The 18,475-nt window shown below is 40.8% G+C and overlaps 1 protein-coding gene across 1 annotated transcript in view; it reads left to right on the top strand.

Annotated features, from left to right (window-relative positions):
- LAMB4 (laminin subunit beta 4) overlaps nt 1–16,617 on the top strand; it is a 41,976-nt gene extending 25,359 nt beyond the window's left edge. Inside the window, exons 22-34 of the mRNA XM_054399329.1 lie at nt 298–522; nt 1,549–1,769; nt 3,596–3,692; nt 4,047–4,422; nt 4,763–4,923; nt 8,012–8,217; nt 9,009–9,212; nt 10,748–10,892; nt 12,659–12,866; nt 13,453–13,591; nt 13,834–14,010; nt 14,996–15,149; nt 16,478–16,617. Coding sequence (XP_054255304.1) covers nt 298–522; nt 1,549–1,769; nt 3,596–3,692; nt 4,047–4,422; nt 4,763–4,923; nt 8,012–8,217; nt 9,009–9,212; nt 10,748–10,892; nt 12,659–12,866; nt 13,453–13,591; nt 13,834–14,010; nt 14,996–15,149; nt 16,478–16,617 — 2,453 coding nt within the window. The remainder of the gene's footprint in view (nt 1–297; nt 523–1,548; nt 1,770–3,595; nt 3,693–4,046; nt 4,423–4,762; nt 4,924–8,011; nt 8,218–9,008; nt 9,213–10,747; nt 10,893–12,658; nt 12,867–13,452; nt 13,592–13,833; nt 14,011–14,995; nt 15,150–16,477) is intronic.
- The last annotated feature ends 1,858 nt before the right edge of the window (nt 16,618–18,475 follow it).

Below are 18,475 nucleotides of genomic sequence, written 5' to 3'. Positions count from 1 at the left end.
AGATGTTTGGAGGTGTTGTGTGTGGGGGGGGGGTACCTGTTTACTCCTAATGAGAGACTTCCTTGGTGAAAACAGTTTGGGATGAACAGAGTGCATTTCCATCAGACTTTAGCATGGGAGATATAATTTAAACAGATCATAGGATTAAAGTGCAACAGTCTCAAACAGGTGAGTATTTTCCATTAGAAATGTGCTTTGAATAGGCAGTTGGAATCTTTTAACAATATTACTGGAAATTACATATTTCACTTGAACTCCCATCAGCCAGCAAATACTTTTTACCTTCATCTCTGACAGGAAATCAGTGTGATGAGTGTCCTAGTGGGTTCTACAAAAACCCAGGTAGCCCCAGTCTTGAATGTGCTCCATGTCCTTGCAATAACAACATTGATGTGACAGACCCAGAGTCCTGTAACAGGGTCACCGGGGAATGCACCAAGTGTATACACAACACCCATGGAGCAAACTGCCAGTTCTGCAAACCAGGGTATTTTGGCTCAGCCCTCCTTCAAAACTGTCAAAGTAAGTAAGCAACAGCACTGCAACTGCCTATTACTACCAAGAAAAATAGGTAAATAAATGAGGCTACTGGAAGAGGTTAGTGGAGGGACAGTAAAACTAAATCAGATGAATGGAGCAAAATACGAGAAGACCAAATATATTTTGTTCCAGTAATACAAATAATTGTTAATATGGCATCTATTACATTCTTTGTCACCCAAATCTCACTAAATCTCATACTGGATATCACTCCTAGGAAATACTCATTTGTGAAATGAAATCAGTGTTCTCTCTTAGGAAAATAAATGTGCATTCAGCTCATTCAGGAAGGAATAAAAGTAAAGGAATAAAATATTTTTATCCATGGTGCTGGCTGATGCCAACTAAGCAATGCTCAGTTAACCAGATGATCCCTTGCTGAGCTCTCTGCCTTACCAGTTGTTTTCATTAAGTGGTCAGAATGAGATTGTTCAGACAGTTTAACAGACTCCGTGAGGGCACTGTCAATAACTCAGCACTTCTAACAGAAAGGCAGGAGTGTAATCAAAAATAAGTCATGAGTTTCTTCTCAGTGTTTCACAAAGACTATTTTCACAAATGGGCTTGATTTCTACAGGCCAGACAATTCTAGGTATTTTCAATAAATTCTTTTTCTGGGAATCTCTATAATACAGTTTCAAGCCCATTCCTTGTTCGTTCTTGGAAGATCTGTTAGAAGTGGTTAAGGAAGAACTTTTGGCTCTTCACAAGGAAGGTTTCTTATCTTGGCTTATTGGGGTTTCCCACTGCCCGCTGTAGATCAGCTTCTCTTTACCTTCTTTACGTTTTATTCTAATACACCTTCATTTTTGTGCTGGTATTAAAAGTACTGAGCATTCCCAGTAGATTTGCTCAAAGCAGTATTTCTGAGTTAGGTAAGCTGTATGAAATTAAAAATGCTTTCAAGATTACAGAAGTAAACCTACAGCATGAGCTTTATGTACAGCTCTGATTGTCCATCACCTGTCAATGTTATCATCTACTGTAGTAATTTTCCTTCTTTTCCAGGGTGCATGTGCAATCTAGCAGGTGTTCACCCAGCTATGTGTTCAGGGGGAGAAGCAGCCTGTCTATGTGACCCAGCCACAGGAACTTGCCCTTGCCTGCCCAATGTGGTGGGCATGACCTGCGACCAGTGTGCCTCTGGCTACTGGAACCTAGCTAGTGGAAAAGGATGTCAAAGCTGTGACTGTGATGAAAAAAACTCCCTTAGCAACCAGTGCAACCAGGCAAGAAAATTACTATGTTTTCTGGGGATCGAGGTGGTGGTGTTTTGGCATGGCATTGTGGGGACTCTGTTATGAGGATAGTTTTCTGTTGTGGTCCCTGAAAACAAGAAGTCTTTGGAAGATTGCAGTTGGTGCAATCACTTTGAGTCATTGCTTGTAAGCAATTATCTTTGCCTGTGTGTTTTTTTGTCAAGTGATTCTTAGAAATACTTTTGAAGAAATGTCACATAGGGAAGTATACATATAGGCAAGAAAGAAGTCCAGGCATGAACCCAAGAGTCATATGAGTATTTTTTAAGTGTTTATTTTCACAAAGTAGCAGCTGTTGCCATTACATTAATCTTGCTCATCTAGGAGACTGCTATAATACCTTTCCTCATCTTCAATTCCTGTGCACTTTTTAGGGCTAAATGTAGAAAAAATAAAACAGCATTTCAGAACAGAGAGGTGAAATGGTGGTCCTATGAACTCAAAAGCAATTTTGCTATTAATTTCAGAGCACCAGGAGCTTATCCCAAGCTCTCGCTGATGTGTTTCCACATATGCTTTCTCTTCCAATTTATTTAGTGGGTTTATTCTTTTTCCTAGCAAATGTAGCTTTTAACTCAAAGAACTATTACTGCTTTTCTGAGCTGTACCAGTTATCAGAGCTGTAACTCCCTGCAGTTTAATTTAATAGCTGAATTAAAAAATGTATTTCCTTGGGCATAATGTACCCTCAAAGTTTTCAGTTACAGACAATATATCATGTAGTTAAAAGCTGAATTGTTAAGATGAGTATTTTTCTCCAGCAAAAATAAGAAATTAATCTCTTTTGCAAGGGAAAATAATCCACTCTCAGATCATAGTCAGAGGATGAGTTTTCAGAGAGCATCTCTAGACTGGAAGATACAAAATCTTTCATATTAGTAAAGTAAAGCCACCTCTCAAAGTCCATTTTGTTTTCACAGCCTTCAGGAGGAAGATGGGAAAGGTGGGCCAGTACTGTATAAACCATGGTGTTCAAAGACTGTGTGCAAGCAGTGTCACAGCAGTTTCCATACACTATATGACATTAGTCACAAGAACATAAGGAAACACAGAGCAGAATAGAGTGGCAGAATCACCTCTCTTGATCTACAGGCCACATTTCTTTTGATGCAGCCCAGGATGTGATTTGCCTTCTGAGCTACAAGTGTGCATTGTTGGCTCATGTCCAGCTTCTCGACCACCAGTACCCGCAAGTCCTTTTCTGCAGGGCTGCTCCATATTTCATCATCTCCCAGCCTGTATTGATACCAAGGATTACCCCAACCTAGGTGCAGGACCTTTCACTTTGCCTTATTGAACCTCATAAGATTCTCCTTAGTCCACTTCTCCAGCCTGTCCAGATCTCTCTGGATGGCATTGCAGTTCTATCAACCACAGCTGATATCAACCACACCACTCAGCTTGGTGTTATCTACAAACTTGCTGAAGGTGCACTCAATCTCACAGTCTGTATCATTGATGAAGATATTGAACAGCACTGGTCCCTAATACAGACTCTTGAGGGGTACGACTTGTCACCTGTCTCCATCTGGATATCGAGCTGTTGTCACTACCCTTTGTAAGGTATCATCCAACCAATTCCTTATCCACTGGACACCCATCAAATCCATATCTCTCCAGTTTAGAGTGAAGGATGTTGTGGGCTATTTTACATTACAAAAGCTCAGATAAATGAGATCTGTTTGTCTTCCCTTGTCCACTGATGTAGTTGCACGATCATAGAAAGCTACTAGGTTGGTCAGGCAGTACTTGCCCTTGGTGACTGTGCAGGAAGTTATTTAATCCTGTCTTTACAGCTTACAGGCCAGTGTCCATGTAAGCTAGGTTACAGTGGAAGATGTTGTGATGAATGTGAGGAAAATTACTTTGGCAATCCCCGGACACAATGCATTTGTGAGTATTACTGAGTGGGGACAATGGGATTAGAAACTGCCTTAAAAGAAACATTTACCTTTTATATTCATGGGGCAGACAGGACATACATGTAGAGAAGCAGGCTTCCATATATTTGTGTGTATGAAACAGAAAAATGTGTTTGTATTATTTATCTGTATTGTTCCTTCTACGGTTATAATGGGACCATGTACATTAAAGATGAAGAAGAGCCTTTAGCCAGGCAGTCCACTTTGCTTTAGCTCAAACACCAGTTTGTTTTTATTGTCTTGAAATGCATGATTGCACTTTTTGCATGCATTAATCCCATGGATAAAGAACAACTGGATGTAACCTGTTGTCCTTTTCTTGCAGTGTGCGAGTGTAACCCGGAGGGAACCAGCCAGCCCAAGTGTGACAAAGCCACTGGTGCATGTAGCTGCCGTGCTGGTGTCACTGGCCGGTTATGCAATCAGTGCAGCCGTGGCTTTGATAAAGACTTTCCCTCTTGCCAACAGTGCCATCTTTGTTTTGAACAGTGGGACACTGAAATTATGGCCCTTGCTCAGACTGTGCAGGGGTTAATGAGGTTTGCTGCAAATCTCGAAGATAAAGGAGGACAAATGCCCAGCTGTGACTTGCGCTTCAAAGCCTTTGAAGATGCCATTTCTGAAACGGAAAGAATTTTGAGGCATCCTGTTCTTTCACTGGAGGCCCTCTCAGGCATCAAGGATTTTCAAGGCTACATTCAGTAAGGGCTTGGATGCTCCTGATAAAACCCCCCTGACAAAGTAGTTTTCCCCCAAGCTCTACCAGCTATCAAGTCCTGCTTCTGATCAGCTGGACTGCTAAATCATTGTTGTCAATAGATATGTGAATAATCCTTACATATATTATCTGTTCCCCACATACATATAGTTAAATGCTGGAATTTTCCCATTCATCCTACAAGTTTTCTAAACAAGCCATTACAAGTAAATATTTCTTCTCATTTGGAAATTGATCACTTGCCCTCTAAAATATTGTGTATCTCAGTTCTAGTTTACAAGCAATCCAGTCTGACTTCTGCATAACTGCCATCTCCCTTTCAGACAAGAAGTTGCACAGATGGGTGCCCTTCACAGTACACTCTATGAGTTTCCTGACTTTAACAAGAACATAGGAGACATTGGGGAAGAAGCTGACCTAGTGTATGAACTTCTACAACAGAAAATGCATCTGCATCAGAGTTTTCGTTACTTGAACCTTAAAGGTAAGGCAGCCAGCACCTAACTGACATAGCTGAACCTTTTCCATTAATGTTTTCAGAATGCTTTTCTCAACGTTCAACTTTACAGCAGATCAAAGGTCCTTAGACTTTAGCTTCCTTTGGTAGCATAAAAATGTAAATATGTACTACCAACAATTTTATACTGACTTTTCAAATTTCCTTTTATCTTAAAATGCCATGATTTCTAGCATCCTAGATTTCAGATAAATATGCCAGGGTGACATCAGTCAGAAGTCTCATGAATTCTGATGTTTATATCAGGATTTAAAAGCTGCCCAGACTCACAGTATAGATTCACACATCATACAGTAGAACAGCAAAAGATTTTTTTCCCCAGTTCTGACTTACTCTTGCCAATATTTAAAGAATGTTGTACAGCAATGGTTTGTTTAATTAAAGCAAAGAGTCACAGTGCAACTTCTTAGTGTTCCCATGGGAAAATACATGACTTTATGTGGTAAGGAACTAGCTCTCCATCATCAAAAAACATGAAGTCAGAACTGAGTTCCTTGGAATCATTGAGGTAAATATAGTCTCCATCAGTGGCTTTAGAGCACAGTGTCATTACAGCAGTAATGACAAAGTCACACAGACTGATTTCTGGAGAAAGACAGAGAGGTACCACTTGGGGATCCTGAACAGATGCTAGTGGCTAGCATCTGTGGTTAGATTCACAGTGGCAGAAAACTGTCAGCAGTATACTCTCTAAAGAGATGACTTCCAAGATGTGAACCCTGAGAAGATACAAAGTTACAGGCAATGCACTCCCATTTACAGTTCCTCTCTGTTTCATTAGGGTGAGAAGATTGGCCTAGAAAAGGTTTTTTTTAAAAAAAAAAAAAAGGAAGGAAGAAGGATTAATTGAGATTTAGGGCTCCCATGCCCCATTGTACTTGGCAATGTCCCTGGAGCCAACTCTTCCACTCAGGTCCCTGTGTGAGCAATCAGCACAACTCTCCTAGGCTTCCCAATTCAACTGAGCCTTGTGAAAACTCTGAGAAAGGCAGGAAAGCAAAGAAACTGTAAATCCCACAGAGGTCAGTGGATGTGCAGCTGAAGCATCCATAGTGCTCTCTGGTCACATTCCAAACCCACTTTGTTTTTTAGCCTCAGGAGATGAATAAACAGCCCTATAAAAAGCATACGGGGGTGTGGGGAAAGGAAGACCTTGAATTTAAGCTGAATTTCTGGTCAGGGCCACAAGTACTCGTTGGTTTGGCCACCAAGCATCTAACAGCACAGAAACAACTTTTCCACCAAGATAACCACCTTCTCTAATATCCCAAAGAAAGCCTGGCTCCCTCATACCCATCTTCATTTCAGGAACAGCAGCACATCCTATGTATGGCTCCATCTGCTTTTTCCTCTCCTTTTGCTGAGGTAGAGCAGGATATGGCCACATACAGTCTGGGACATATTTCCAGTTCTGCTTTAGCCACACATGGGGAACAGGCTCCTACCTACCTCTCTTTGCAGAGGATCAGGACTCAAGAGACTTCCTCACAAGTATACATTCCGACACCTGACCTGGAAGCATCAATATCTAATAATGAATTAAAATCACTGGAAAAAAAAAAAACAAGACACAAGTTTCCTTAAAAGAATGTTTGCGGTTTATGAGAACTCATTAAATTACAGCTTCCCAGCCTTGGCCCCTGGCCTTGCAGCCACTGTGGTGTGGTAATGCAGCAAGTACAGCTTCCTAGGCTGTAAATGAAGCCTATGCTAAGACACTGTGTTTAGCATAAAGGAACTTGGAGGTTCAATAGCTCCACCGCAAACCAAGCATGAAAAATGCATTTGGGCCACTTAATGGAGAGCTGAACCACTGTAAAGTATTCCTGTGATGAAACTATTGCACAGAAAACATTCTGTTATATATGGATTTACAGCAGCCTCTTGCCAGTGTTTTGTATTAGGAGCTAAGTTTAAACTGTATATTTTTCCTAAGAGTTACAAGATTAAATAACTCTGCTTGCACACGATAACTAAATATTGTTCAGCTTCCATCAAAGCAAGGCCAAGGACTATTTCAAAGCATGCAAGATTTAACAAGTGTCTTGTCATTGACTTCAACTAGTAACTGAGTTGGTTACCAGTACAAAGAGGGTTGTTAATCAATGACCTCTACTGCTTTTACACTGTTGACACATCAGTTCTGGCCCATTGCACATACTTCTGCCTGGGTATTTGGGGAATCTGGGAAACCTCAGCAGCAGGAGCTTTAAATTATGTTTTGCAAAAGGCCTGAGTCCTTTCCTTAGGCTATTAATCTGCAAAAAAATGTAATATTCTCCAATCATTTTGAGTCTGCTAAAGGGAAAGTTTAGACTAAGCAAACAAGAAAGACTCTTGCTGAAAGTATTTTTTTGCCTGACCTACAAGCTTATCATGGAAATGTTTTGGGTTTTTTTATTGTTAAGGCATTAACCCTGAAATTAGATTTTCCAGAGCCAAAGAAAACTCATAAATTCTAAATTTTGTAATCTAAATTTTGGCCTCGATTCAGCAGACTGTTTAACTTTTGGGTGCTATGCTGAACAGACAGGACAGATGCTTTCCTGATTCACAATCAGAAAGCTGATCATTTCATTGGTTTTACAACTGGGAGAAACAGTTCTCCTGCTTAAACTTCAAAACAGCATAAATGGCAAGAGCTTTATCAAACCAACAGTGGCAGTAATGTGTGAGCTACTGATGAATGCAGATCAGCAGCAGTTTGTGTTATTAACGGGATCTTCTTCATACTTTTGTGTCTTCCACTGGCTTCTCAAACACCTTGGACCCTGAAGAAGGACATGGGATCCATTGTATTTGCATCTATTACAGCAGGTTTTATGAGTATCACTAGCTATACCTTTTTGGAAACTGGCTGAGTAAAGGATTTAAAAGTTTACTGAGGAAATGATAGCTCCTGGTGGGACAACACTCCCCTGGTGTCCCAAATCTACCGCCAGTGACAACAAACTGAATCACCTGTCATTCATCATTTGTCCAGAATTCAAGAAAATACATGGATTAAATGCAACAAAAATACAGATGGTGCTAAACCCTATTTATGTTTCTACAGAGGCCATCAGCAACATTAGGAAACACTTTGAAGTATCATTGCTGGCAGAACAGAAGACCAGTGAGACAACCCCTGTTGTAAGATACTCGGAGTACACCAGGAACTGTACGCTCACTATGTTGGGCCATCAGGCCTTGAAAGCAAGCAATGTGCTGGAACAGCTCAAGATGATCAGGAGGTCCAACATCCAAAATTGGAATGAAAAGGTAGGTGCTGTGGATTTTGAATGGGAGCCAAACAATTATTTTTTTTCCATGCAGATAGTAGGTTTTGCATATGTGCATGTTTAAATCTGGAAAATGTCAGTTCCCTGGCACAGATATGCTTTCACATCAGAAACAGCTGCATTTCTCAGCTGTGGTTACTACCATCCATTGCTCCCAGGGCAGACCTAGCACAAGGAACTGTTTAAGCACTCTCTAGTCTCAAGAGGACATTAGTGTAAATTCAGAAAGATTAACCCCCAACTTTCTACATCAGTAACTTAAACTAAGCAGAGCAACTTTGCCCTGGAGAGGATGGTGAGTGCTCACAGATCTTTTGCACTACCCATGGGTGAGGAAGGGACTTCTGTCCTTCTGTGGGGTGGCAATGAACACCTGATAGCACGTTCAGCCAGCCCTGACAGATATGAAAGAGATACTCCATCTAGGCCTTTAGTCTCAACATCTCTTGGGGATGGAAGACTAGACGTGGTTCCATGTTGTGTGAGAGGTCATCTGGATCTTTTAAAACAAGCCACTGACCCGCAGGTTGATTTCAGCACTTTTCCCATAGAAGTATGAAGCAAGGGTCTTAGTGCAACACATGGAGCCCAGAAAATGGCTCCTGCAAGGATGCTCTGAGCCAAGGGCTGCCATCTTCAAGTCAGGGGAAGGGTACCTGTAACTGGCAATGACACCCATCTTTGGGAAAATCCCATTCAATGTTAAATGTTCATATGATGTCTAACTCAGGAGACAGAAGAATCCTGACATAAGTATCTTCCTTATTGCAGATATGTGGGGTGACAGGAGACCAGCCCTGTTTCATGTCGGTCTGCAGGGGAGCTTTGTGCTGGGACAGGCACAGACTCAGGCAGTGTGGGGGCCCAAACTGCAGTGGAGTTCTTCCTCTCTCCACTGATGTCTTCAGGAAAGCTGAGGAGACTGCTGCATTGCTAAATAACTTGACTACTCAGTTACAAGAACCTGAGAATCAGGTGCTGTATATCAAACCTACATTTGTTCAGTGAAATGGATGGAGGATGAGATTTGGGAGGTCATAAATTTACAAAAACTCACCTGTTCCTTGGACAGAGAGTACTGACATAGTGATGAACAATTTCCCAACATCATACATCTATCATGCTTAAGTACCAGCAGTATTAGATGCTATCCAGAGACTGTGGCTCTAGCTATGTGTTCCTATTCCTTACAGCTGCTGAAATCTCACAGGTCATGATGCCCTGTGCCCATGGAAGTTGGTGACATCAAGCTAGTATTGTCTGTACTTTCATTTGGAAAGATTCAAACAGCACTATTTGTCCATAGCCTGAGTACAGCCCACGCTTATTGCAATAGAATTACTGTTGTGCATAGCATTAATCTCTGTTTATACAACTTCATATTACTCTTATGTTTGCTATTAAATATTTTTTTCAATTCATTTCAAGATAAGGCTTTTCTGCCCTCAGTGGTGTTTAGAAGGGCATTGAGTAGTCAGCTGTACTGCCAAGTAGCAGTGAAAAGTAACTGAAGCAAAGCGTGGCAAATGCAACACCTGCTAAGGAAACAAAACACTCAAATCTCAAAACACCAGTAAAGAGAGTTTGTTCTTATTCCCAGTCAGAGATGTTGCCTAATACAGTTATAGGCAAAACACATTTTCCAACAGAAATGTCATTCTGCTGTAGCTTTGTCCTGTCCCTGGAGGGTGCCTGGGTATCCATTTCCTTTTTTGAAAAATGCAGGAGACACTGCATCACAGCTAAAGGGTTTAGAAATGAGCAATGGGGCACATGCTGGGGACCCAGGACACAGAGGGGCAGCAGCAAAACGAGGTGGTGAGCACCAGGCTGCCTCTAGTGCTCACAAGCCTCAGGCAGCTCTGTGATAATATGAGTAAAGCGTTTAGAGATGTTTTGCAAGTAGAAACATCACCATTTTTCTTGTTGCATGAGGAAACAGTGAATCTCTTCTCTCCATAGACTGCAGAAAGGTGGTACCTGAGCATTTCCTTATAGCCCTGAGCAAAGCAAAATACTGTTGGAATTTGATAATTAATCTGAAGCTCTCATTTAAATTATCCAGAATACTAATTTAATGGTAAAATGTAACTTTCAAGACAAGCCTTGAACTCTGCCTTCGTTACTTTTGTCCTCTTGTATTTTAAGCAGCAATTCCAATGTGAAAGGGCGAATGAAATTACATAATTATGTGCCTTTTCTGTACTGAATCTGATTGTACTGCAATCAAAACCAACACTCTACACCTTCTTTAAAAGACAGAAGGGGCTGTGGTTTAGCAGTCATTGCAGAGAGAAAACAAATGCTGTACTTAAGCTTTTCCTGAGGCCAGATGAAGGCTGTGATGTAGCAACTTTTGGAGTTCCCCAACGTGGTCTCCTCCTACTTTTCAAAGCCACATTAAGAAATTCCAGCTGAGGTGTGGATCAAAACTATTTTTGTGTCAGAGCTCAACTTGCCAAGCGATGATAACCTCCAGAAAATGGCACTGCTGTTTTTAATATTTCCAGTTGGAAAGCATTAGAAAAACGGCAGAAGACAGCAAGTTGAAAGGTTCACAATTTAATGGGCAACTGGAGAGTGCTAAGAATCACATTGAACTTGACAAAGAGATCACTAAGGAGTTCATCCAAAAAGTGAAAGACTTCTTGTTAGGTAAATACGTGAAGTTCTTTTTGACTAATTTTTACAATGTATTCCATTATAAGAGATCATAATGGATGGCCAGAAAATGATCTAGCAGTACAGACATAAAATTTCTTGTCAGCCTCCTGCTCTGTGCAATCTTTTTCAATCTCTTTTTTTTCTAGTCCTTCTTTCTCTCAGGTGACAGGGCTTTTTATTGATTTTTCAATAGATTGGTTACATTCCGATTGTCATCTTTATCAATGTGCTTAATTTGCAGCATGCAAGTTTCTAGCTTATCTGAGTGAAGGACTACTATGATTATTTTATACCATACATAAAGACACAGGCACATCCAATGCATCCTCAAATTGTTATTCCACCCCCTTCTTCCAGGCCTGTAAATAAAGGCTCTCTCTAGGGAGCGTGGGAATTAAAATACATACCACTCCATCTCTGTAAAGCTGAAACTTGAGGAATCAAAGATTCTGACAGAACTTCACAGCTCCTATAAAAAAATTACAAAACAACCATATATACCTTAAAACTTTTTCCTCCCTCATGACTGCTGAAAAATGCTGTAAAAATGGACCCTGCTTTGGCAGTGGGGTTGGACTAAATGATCTCCGGAGGTCCCTTCCAACCCCTACCATTCTGTGATTCTAAGTTTTTTTTTACCAGATGCATATCAGAGTTCAAATGTGTTAGGATTTTTTTAATCTCTTGAATATAGATGATATTGTAAGTTTCTAAGGATTGTGTGTTGGCAGTCCCTTAGAATCCATAACTCTACATTGAAATGGGATTAAGGGCAGAAGACAGGGAATTTTCTTTTTTTTCAGGGACATTTATTTTATTGAATTGGAAGAAAAACTCCATTTAAGTCCTTCAGATTCTCAGCAACTGAAAATTCCACCTTTGACTCTTCTTTTATGTTTCTTAGCAGACATACAGCATTCACTAATAATTATAAAAGCATTCTTTTTTTGTTTTGTAAATTTCAATTTAAGAACAGTAACAACTGAGATGTGTACAGTCACATTAAGTCTGCTGACTTGACTGGCATGAATAGTGGTTTTAGATTACTATGTTTCTATGGAAAATAGCTCTCAGGAACACATTACTGTTTGCACGGTTACTTTGGAGCATTAGCACAAACATTATATATGTTTCAACTGGTTTCACCCAAGAACTTGTCTATAAAGGGAAGTGAGCAGAAAACAAAACATAAGACTTCATGACTCTGTGTGCTTATGCCTCTTACAATGAGCTCATTTGTAGGGGAAATTGTCAGAAGTTTTTTCCACTATAAATTCCTATCCTATCTGAGTCTGACACAAGTTTCCTCTGTAACTTAGCCTTTCTCATTAACTAGTGAAGGAAGCATTTTCCCAGTATTGCAGCAACTCCAGGGAAGGCATTACACTCACCAGCCAGCTTGGAAAGCTCTATTCACACCCCAGTCCCTCCAGCACCTCTTTGATCTGGGGGCCAAGCCAGAAATGGGCTCTGACACATCTAGCTGTGCTGTACGCCGATTTAAAACCTCACATGGGCTCAGTTCTACATCAGAATTTTTAATAACCCAGTTCAAAGTGGGTTCAAATCCTCATTTTAGCTAGTTCTGACAACACTAACAGCAGTACCTGGAAGCATAATATTAAATTACAAAACGCTGTGACTGTCAGCTTTATTCTCCCACATAACTCCAAGGGGAGGTAGCCATAATAACAATCTACATTTCACTTGGAGGAAAGAGCTGTTTCAGGATACTCTCAGCTCCATTTCTGTTGCAGGTGAGAGTGCACCTCCAGAAGACATTGACAGGGTGGCAAGTTATGTTCTGCAAATAAGTCTTCCCCTGACTCTACAAGAGCTCATGGCCATCCTTGACAAAATCAGGGGCAATATGAACCACTGTGAGAAGTGCACACCAAACGCAAATAAGAGAAACAGAAAACAGGAGGAAGCTCGGACACTGCTGGTAGAGGCACAAGAATCTGAGTGAGTAGGGTGTTCTCACAGTGGCATGCCAACTCCAGATGGGGTAGCACTGTGCACAATAGGACTGCTCCACAGCCCGGGTAGTACCCTAATAACACTGGAGGGAAAGTTCAGGTGACAGCTGATTTCAGCTTGCCATTTCTACAAGGCCTTTCTAGCAGGAATGAGCCATGACTGCTCAGGCTGCAGGAGCCAACGCTCCTAGGAGGCTCCTCCTGCCTGCTGAGTCAGAGGCCAAAACAGCTACTTAATTTCACCTTGGACTTAGTGGAGCATTACATCTGGTTCACTGTGATGTTTAAGTATGGGTGAGAAAAAATAAATGAGAATTGTGGAGGGAGAAATTATGTTCACCTGTGAGTCATCATTAGGCAGCCTGCAGCACCCAGACTCACCTTTAAATATGGCAGCTCACGTGTAGTCTCTTACTGAGGTTTTGCTTTGCTAACTTAAACACCACAATTTGAATAGCTGCTATTGGACTTGAGGGAACATTTCTGCATGTGAGCCTGGGTGCGTTTGAAACATGTTCTTGCTTTGCTCTCTATGCTACAATACTACACACACTTCTGTTTTTCCATTTTAGTAAAGCAGCTAAAGCTCTTCTGCCAGTGGATGAAATTAATAATAAACTAAAAAATATTGTGAAGTCCCAAGGACACTCCAGAAACAATGTCATGAAGTTAAATGAAGAAATACAAGGCATCAAAACACAAATCTCACAGGTATCTTGCTATAAATATTTTAATTTCTGTACTATATACATTTTAGAAAAAGACACTTCATCTCAAATTTTCCTTAGTGTAAACTTCAATAATTAGACCCAAAATGTGGCACAGATGTGACATATATTCCATAATGCTTAAGGGACTCTTCTTAAACTGACATTAATCTCACTCATTACCACACTCTGCAAGCTGGAGGGATGTTGCATAAGAAATCACAGCTTTCAACTGCTCTGTTTTAGGCTGAGAATCAAGTGAACAAGACAAATGATGAACTAAATGACTTGTCAGCAAAACAGTCTGAGATGGAAGATGATATTTCCACACTGTGGGCAAAAGTGCAGATGAACAAGAATCAAGCCACAAAAGCAAGAGCATGGGCAAAAGCAGCACACAAGCAAGCTGAGAATACTGATAACGTAAGCCTTCTTGTCACGTGTTAAAGGAAAAAAAAGATTCCCTCCATGTTTGATAGCATTTTTAATTCAGAAGTGTAATTGTGTTACCTTGCTCTTCTCAAAACTTAACATTTTGCTTATGTCGTACAGGTTAAGAGTGATTTTTTCTTTCTATTTTATTTTACATGCCATTTTATTTTGGCATGTAACACTTCTGTTTGCTTGAATGAAAGAAAACATACACATTTCTCTGGCTACTCAGTGACATTTTACTTGCACTGTGTATAAAACCCATGGATACTAGAGGTACCAGTAAACAACAGAACAAACTACAAAACCAAATATTAAAATATGTGAGTGATGGAAGCAGCCTGGCTATTCATCCTGGGCCATTCTCCTTCGAAGAAAATTGCTGTGGGAGTTACTTGGAGTTTTTGGTTGGCTGGGTGCTTTTCAGTAGCATAAATTTTGGAGAATGCAGCTGGAAATTTGCTGAAATTGCAAGGAGAACCAGGTACCCACAGCACGAGCTTGGAGCAATGCCAAGCTTCCATGTTATAAGAAACCTAGTTGAAATCTAAACAGCAACTTCAATCAGCAGGGAATGGATTAGCCAGTAAATATCACTCCAGCCAAAAAAGTAAAAAAACCCAATATTGCTCCAGGTAATTAATTCATTAAATTTGAATAAGCCTAATGGCAAAATGAAATTTACACAAAGACCCTATTAAAAGTGTGAGCTTTAAAAATGTGAAATTGTATTTTCCTTACATTATTGCCCTCCCTTTTTAGATTGCTCCATTGGCAGTTTGTTTTAATTGATTTCTATCAGGTTTTGCAAAGCATTGTTTGATGTACACATTATGGATTTTTCTAAGATTTAAGAGAAAGAGAAATTTAAAATTTAGTTCAAAGAGGATATCTAAAAGAAAGCATAAAAATCTCTTTTGCTATGCCAGGTTAATTATGAGATGTTCTCACATTAAGTAATTGCACTTTGTTACAGGAATTTGCTGACATTAAAAGAAAGTACACCATTCTTCAAGAAAAGCTAAAAGCCCGAAGACCTCCAAAGGTAACACTAGAAAAAGTGAAGCAGCTGAAAGAAGAAGCAGAAAAACTGGTTAAAGAAACCGAAAAAAAAATTAAAAGAATAACAGGTAGTGTTCTCACATCCATAGTGAGTGGTGAAAATTCTGACAGTCCTGAGTTAAACTGAAGTTCTTGCACACAGACTAACAGGAATAGGTTCACCTGAAATTGGGTTTAAAACAATGTAGTTGGTGAAAATCTCTGCTTGAAGCTACTCAAACAGTTTAAAGGTAATTGAATTGATTTGGCTTATGTGCTTTTCCTGACATTAATTAGTTGCTATAAACAGAGTTTAAGAAGTGTTCATACAGAGTTACAGTGATTTGATTCCCAGTTTAAAAAACAGGACAAGTGAAAAATCTGCATAAAACTTGGCTACAGATTTAGCTGGAAGCCTTGATTTATGCACTTACTTTGGGCATTTGGACCTTAAATCTTTCCCCTGCACCCTATCTTTTCTTACATTACCCAAGTGATGGCTTATGTTATAGAGCTGCATGGTAGCTGCTTTCAGTCCATACTTGGCTCCCCTTCAGAAATTACCTCTGAGGAATGGCAAAACAAAGCAGGTACAAATATTGGCTTGTGGAGACTGAAGCTCATGGGCCCTAGACCTGCAGGGCAGTGGGCAGGAGGCAGAGGGGGGTTGTGGGCAGCAGAGGCCATGGCTGCTATGGCCATACTAGAACTGGTCCTCACACAGCCCTGGAGGTGGGCTTGAGGATCACCAAAATGGAACAGCATATATCATGTAATTACACACAGTGAACCTAACTGTGCCTGTAGTGAAGGTCCGGGCGTTCCCACTGGGAATCCTTGGGCCTAGGATCCTGTCAGGCTTCATGTCCAAAAGTACCATCTAATATCAGGAAAACTGAAGCAGAACTTTTATCCCAGGAGCAAATTCTTTAGGAACAGATCAGAGTCACTCCAAATGCCCAGATGATAAATGTGTTGGAAACAGGCAGTGAATGATGTGGGTTTGACTCATTACCTATATGTTTACATTCCTGTAACTTCTTCACAGGGACCAGCAGAAAACATTTCTGTAAAGGAGGGAGACCTAAACCCATTACACCCCAGTTGTCTAAGCTTTACATACATCAGTGGACATAGTGTTCCCTGAGTATTCCCATTTAAATCAATTGCTTAAAGATCTGTGTGTCCTGCCCCATCCAAGCTGCTGAACAAAAGCACATGCTGAGAAATTAATTTCTTTAAGGCTGTCCCATTTCTTTTTATATCCAGATGCCAGACTTTTCCCTTCAATTGCATAGATAACATTCCCCAGGTGAAATGGGCTTATTGCCTCTAAAACTGCTTGGAAAAGAAACACTGTTAATCCCTGGATTTCATTTACACAGCAAACATGAATATCATTGCATGTCTCTTCCAGATTTGGAGAAGAAGCTTCAGGACCTGAATCAAACCAAACAAAACAAGGCAGAGCAACTGAAACGACTAGAGGAACAAGTAATAGCCATTAAAAATGAAATTATGGAGCAGGAAAGCAAGTATGCAACATGCAAAAGTTAGGGTCTGAACAGACCATCAGATAAAAGGCCACAAGTCTCTGTGCTTATCACCTCCTGAGCTTCCCAGCAGAGTGCTCTCCTCTGTAAATACATCTGGAGGTGCCTATTGTATTTTGGCACAGTGAGTAATGTAATTTTTGTCTTGTTTCTTTGTCCAGTCGAGTTTATTTGGAGATAGAAAATATATTCTAATAAATCATCTGATTAAGTAATCAGCATGTGGTCTGTGGGAGAGCTCTATAATACACTGCTGTTCACAGCCTAGGGCTCCATGCTGTAGGAGGTTGGAAATGCAAAAGGAGGATTGCTCAGACAGCTGCAGGTAACTGCCTCAAAGACACACTCCCAACATCCCGTGCCTTCTGCTGGACCCTTCAGTAACCTGTGGTTGTGCTATGACCCCACACAAGGCTACACAGACCAGGATGGGGCAATGCAGATGAAGGGCTGTGGGCTTCTGTAGCCATTAAGCAGTGGTGTCCCCAGGCTACAATCACTCCTCAATCCACATCTCTTCACTGAGCCAGAGTGGGGAGCACACCATGAACCCCTGAACACTTGGGTGTCCCAATAGGTTCACTGAAAATGCACAGCAATAGGCAGTAGCTCCATGTAGCACTGAGCCGTTACAGGTGGGCCACAGGGAGCCAATTCTCCAGTGGCCACTGGATGGCAGTGCACAGATGCTTAATGCCGAAAACGACTTGAAAATTGTCAACTCCCCTCCTGCAATCCCTATTTTTCATTAATGCAGTCAACAACTAAAGAGTTACTCCAACTCTTAAGTTTAAGCAGTGAGTCCAGTGGGCTACAAATGCTGAAAAACAGTTTCTCCAACTCTCCTCCCACATGCAGCAGTTTACAGAAGTCAGGGTTCACTTAGCAGTTTCTTGTGGCCATAACCACAGAAATTGTCCTAAATTTTAGTTTATAATTCCTTTTTTTTTTCCCCAAGTGATGTAAAGGAGATTTGGACTAAGCACATACTACAGAAGGGCAAGGCTTTTAAAAAGACTATGCCTTAGTTTCAAAATCCCACCGTTGGTATATATGCTCTTGCAGGACACTGAACAGACTAACAATGGCTTTTTACAACCAGTCAAGTCATTCCCAGCTGGCCTGTCCCACAGTAAGCATCCATCATGGACTTCATTCTGCTAGGGTGAGAAGCCCAGTGCTGCTTTAGAGTTCAGATGCAGCCCAGACCACATCTATAAAATGAGGATTATTAATCTGCAGGATTACAGGGCTCTTAGCGTTTACTTGACCTCATGCCAGCAGCACCCATAAAACAATCCTTATCTAAAAACAAGCATTGTTTTGATCCAACAGAGATAAACCCTCCATCGTTAGCAGTCTGTTTAGGAGAGCTAAAGTAGCATTTCATATGCTCTGGGGGGCTTGGTTGGGAATTGCTGGCACTGATGAGATTTCAGAGATAGTCCTCTAACTCAAACAAGCTGTGCTCCAGGGCAGTGTGCAACATGCATTACCCACAGAATAGCCTTCATTGTGAAAACAGTGGAATCAAATTACAACTTCAGTATAATCCAGCAGACACCTGAATGCAGGTAGCCACTTAATTTATAGGTTAGCTTTTTCAGAATTTTAGCACTTAAAAAAAAATCACCTGTAAGGTGTGAGGCTTCTTTATAAGGCTGTAAACAGACAACCGACTTTGCCATAATGAAATCAAGCATCACTGTTTTAGTTGGAACACTCAACTCACCAAGCTGCTCCCCATGTGGGTCTGCAAGTAAAGAGGGCTTTCCTGCAAATTTCAATGCAGTCCTGCTGCACTACACCTGAAATGGACAAACTGAAGCACTTCCATGGAAATTCCCAATTGTATGTAAACC

Source organism: Indicator indicator, chromosome 3 (assembly GCF_027791375.1).
Source record: "Indicator indicator isolate 239-I01 chromosome 3, UM_Iind_1.1, whole genome shotgun sequence".
NCBI lineage: Eukaryota > Metazoa > Chordata > Aves > Piciformes > Indicatoridae > Indicator > Indicator indicator.
Note: the sequence above shows the minus strand (reverse complement) of the source record. Positions and strands in the feature narration are given on the sequence as shown.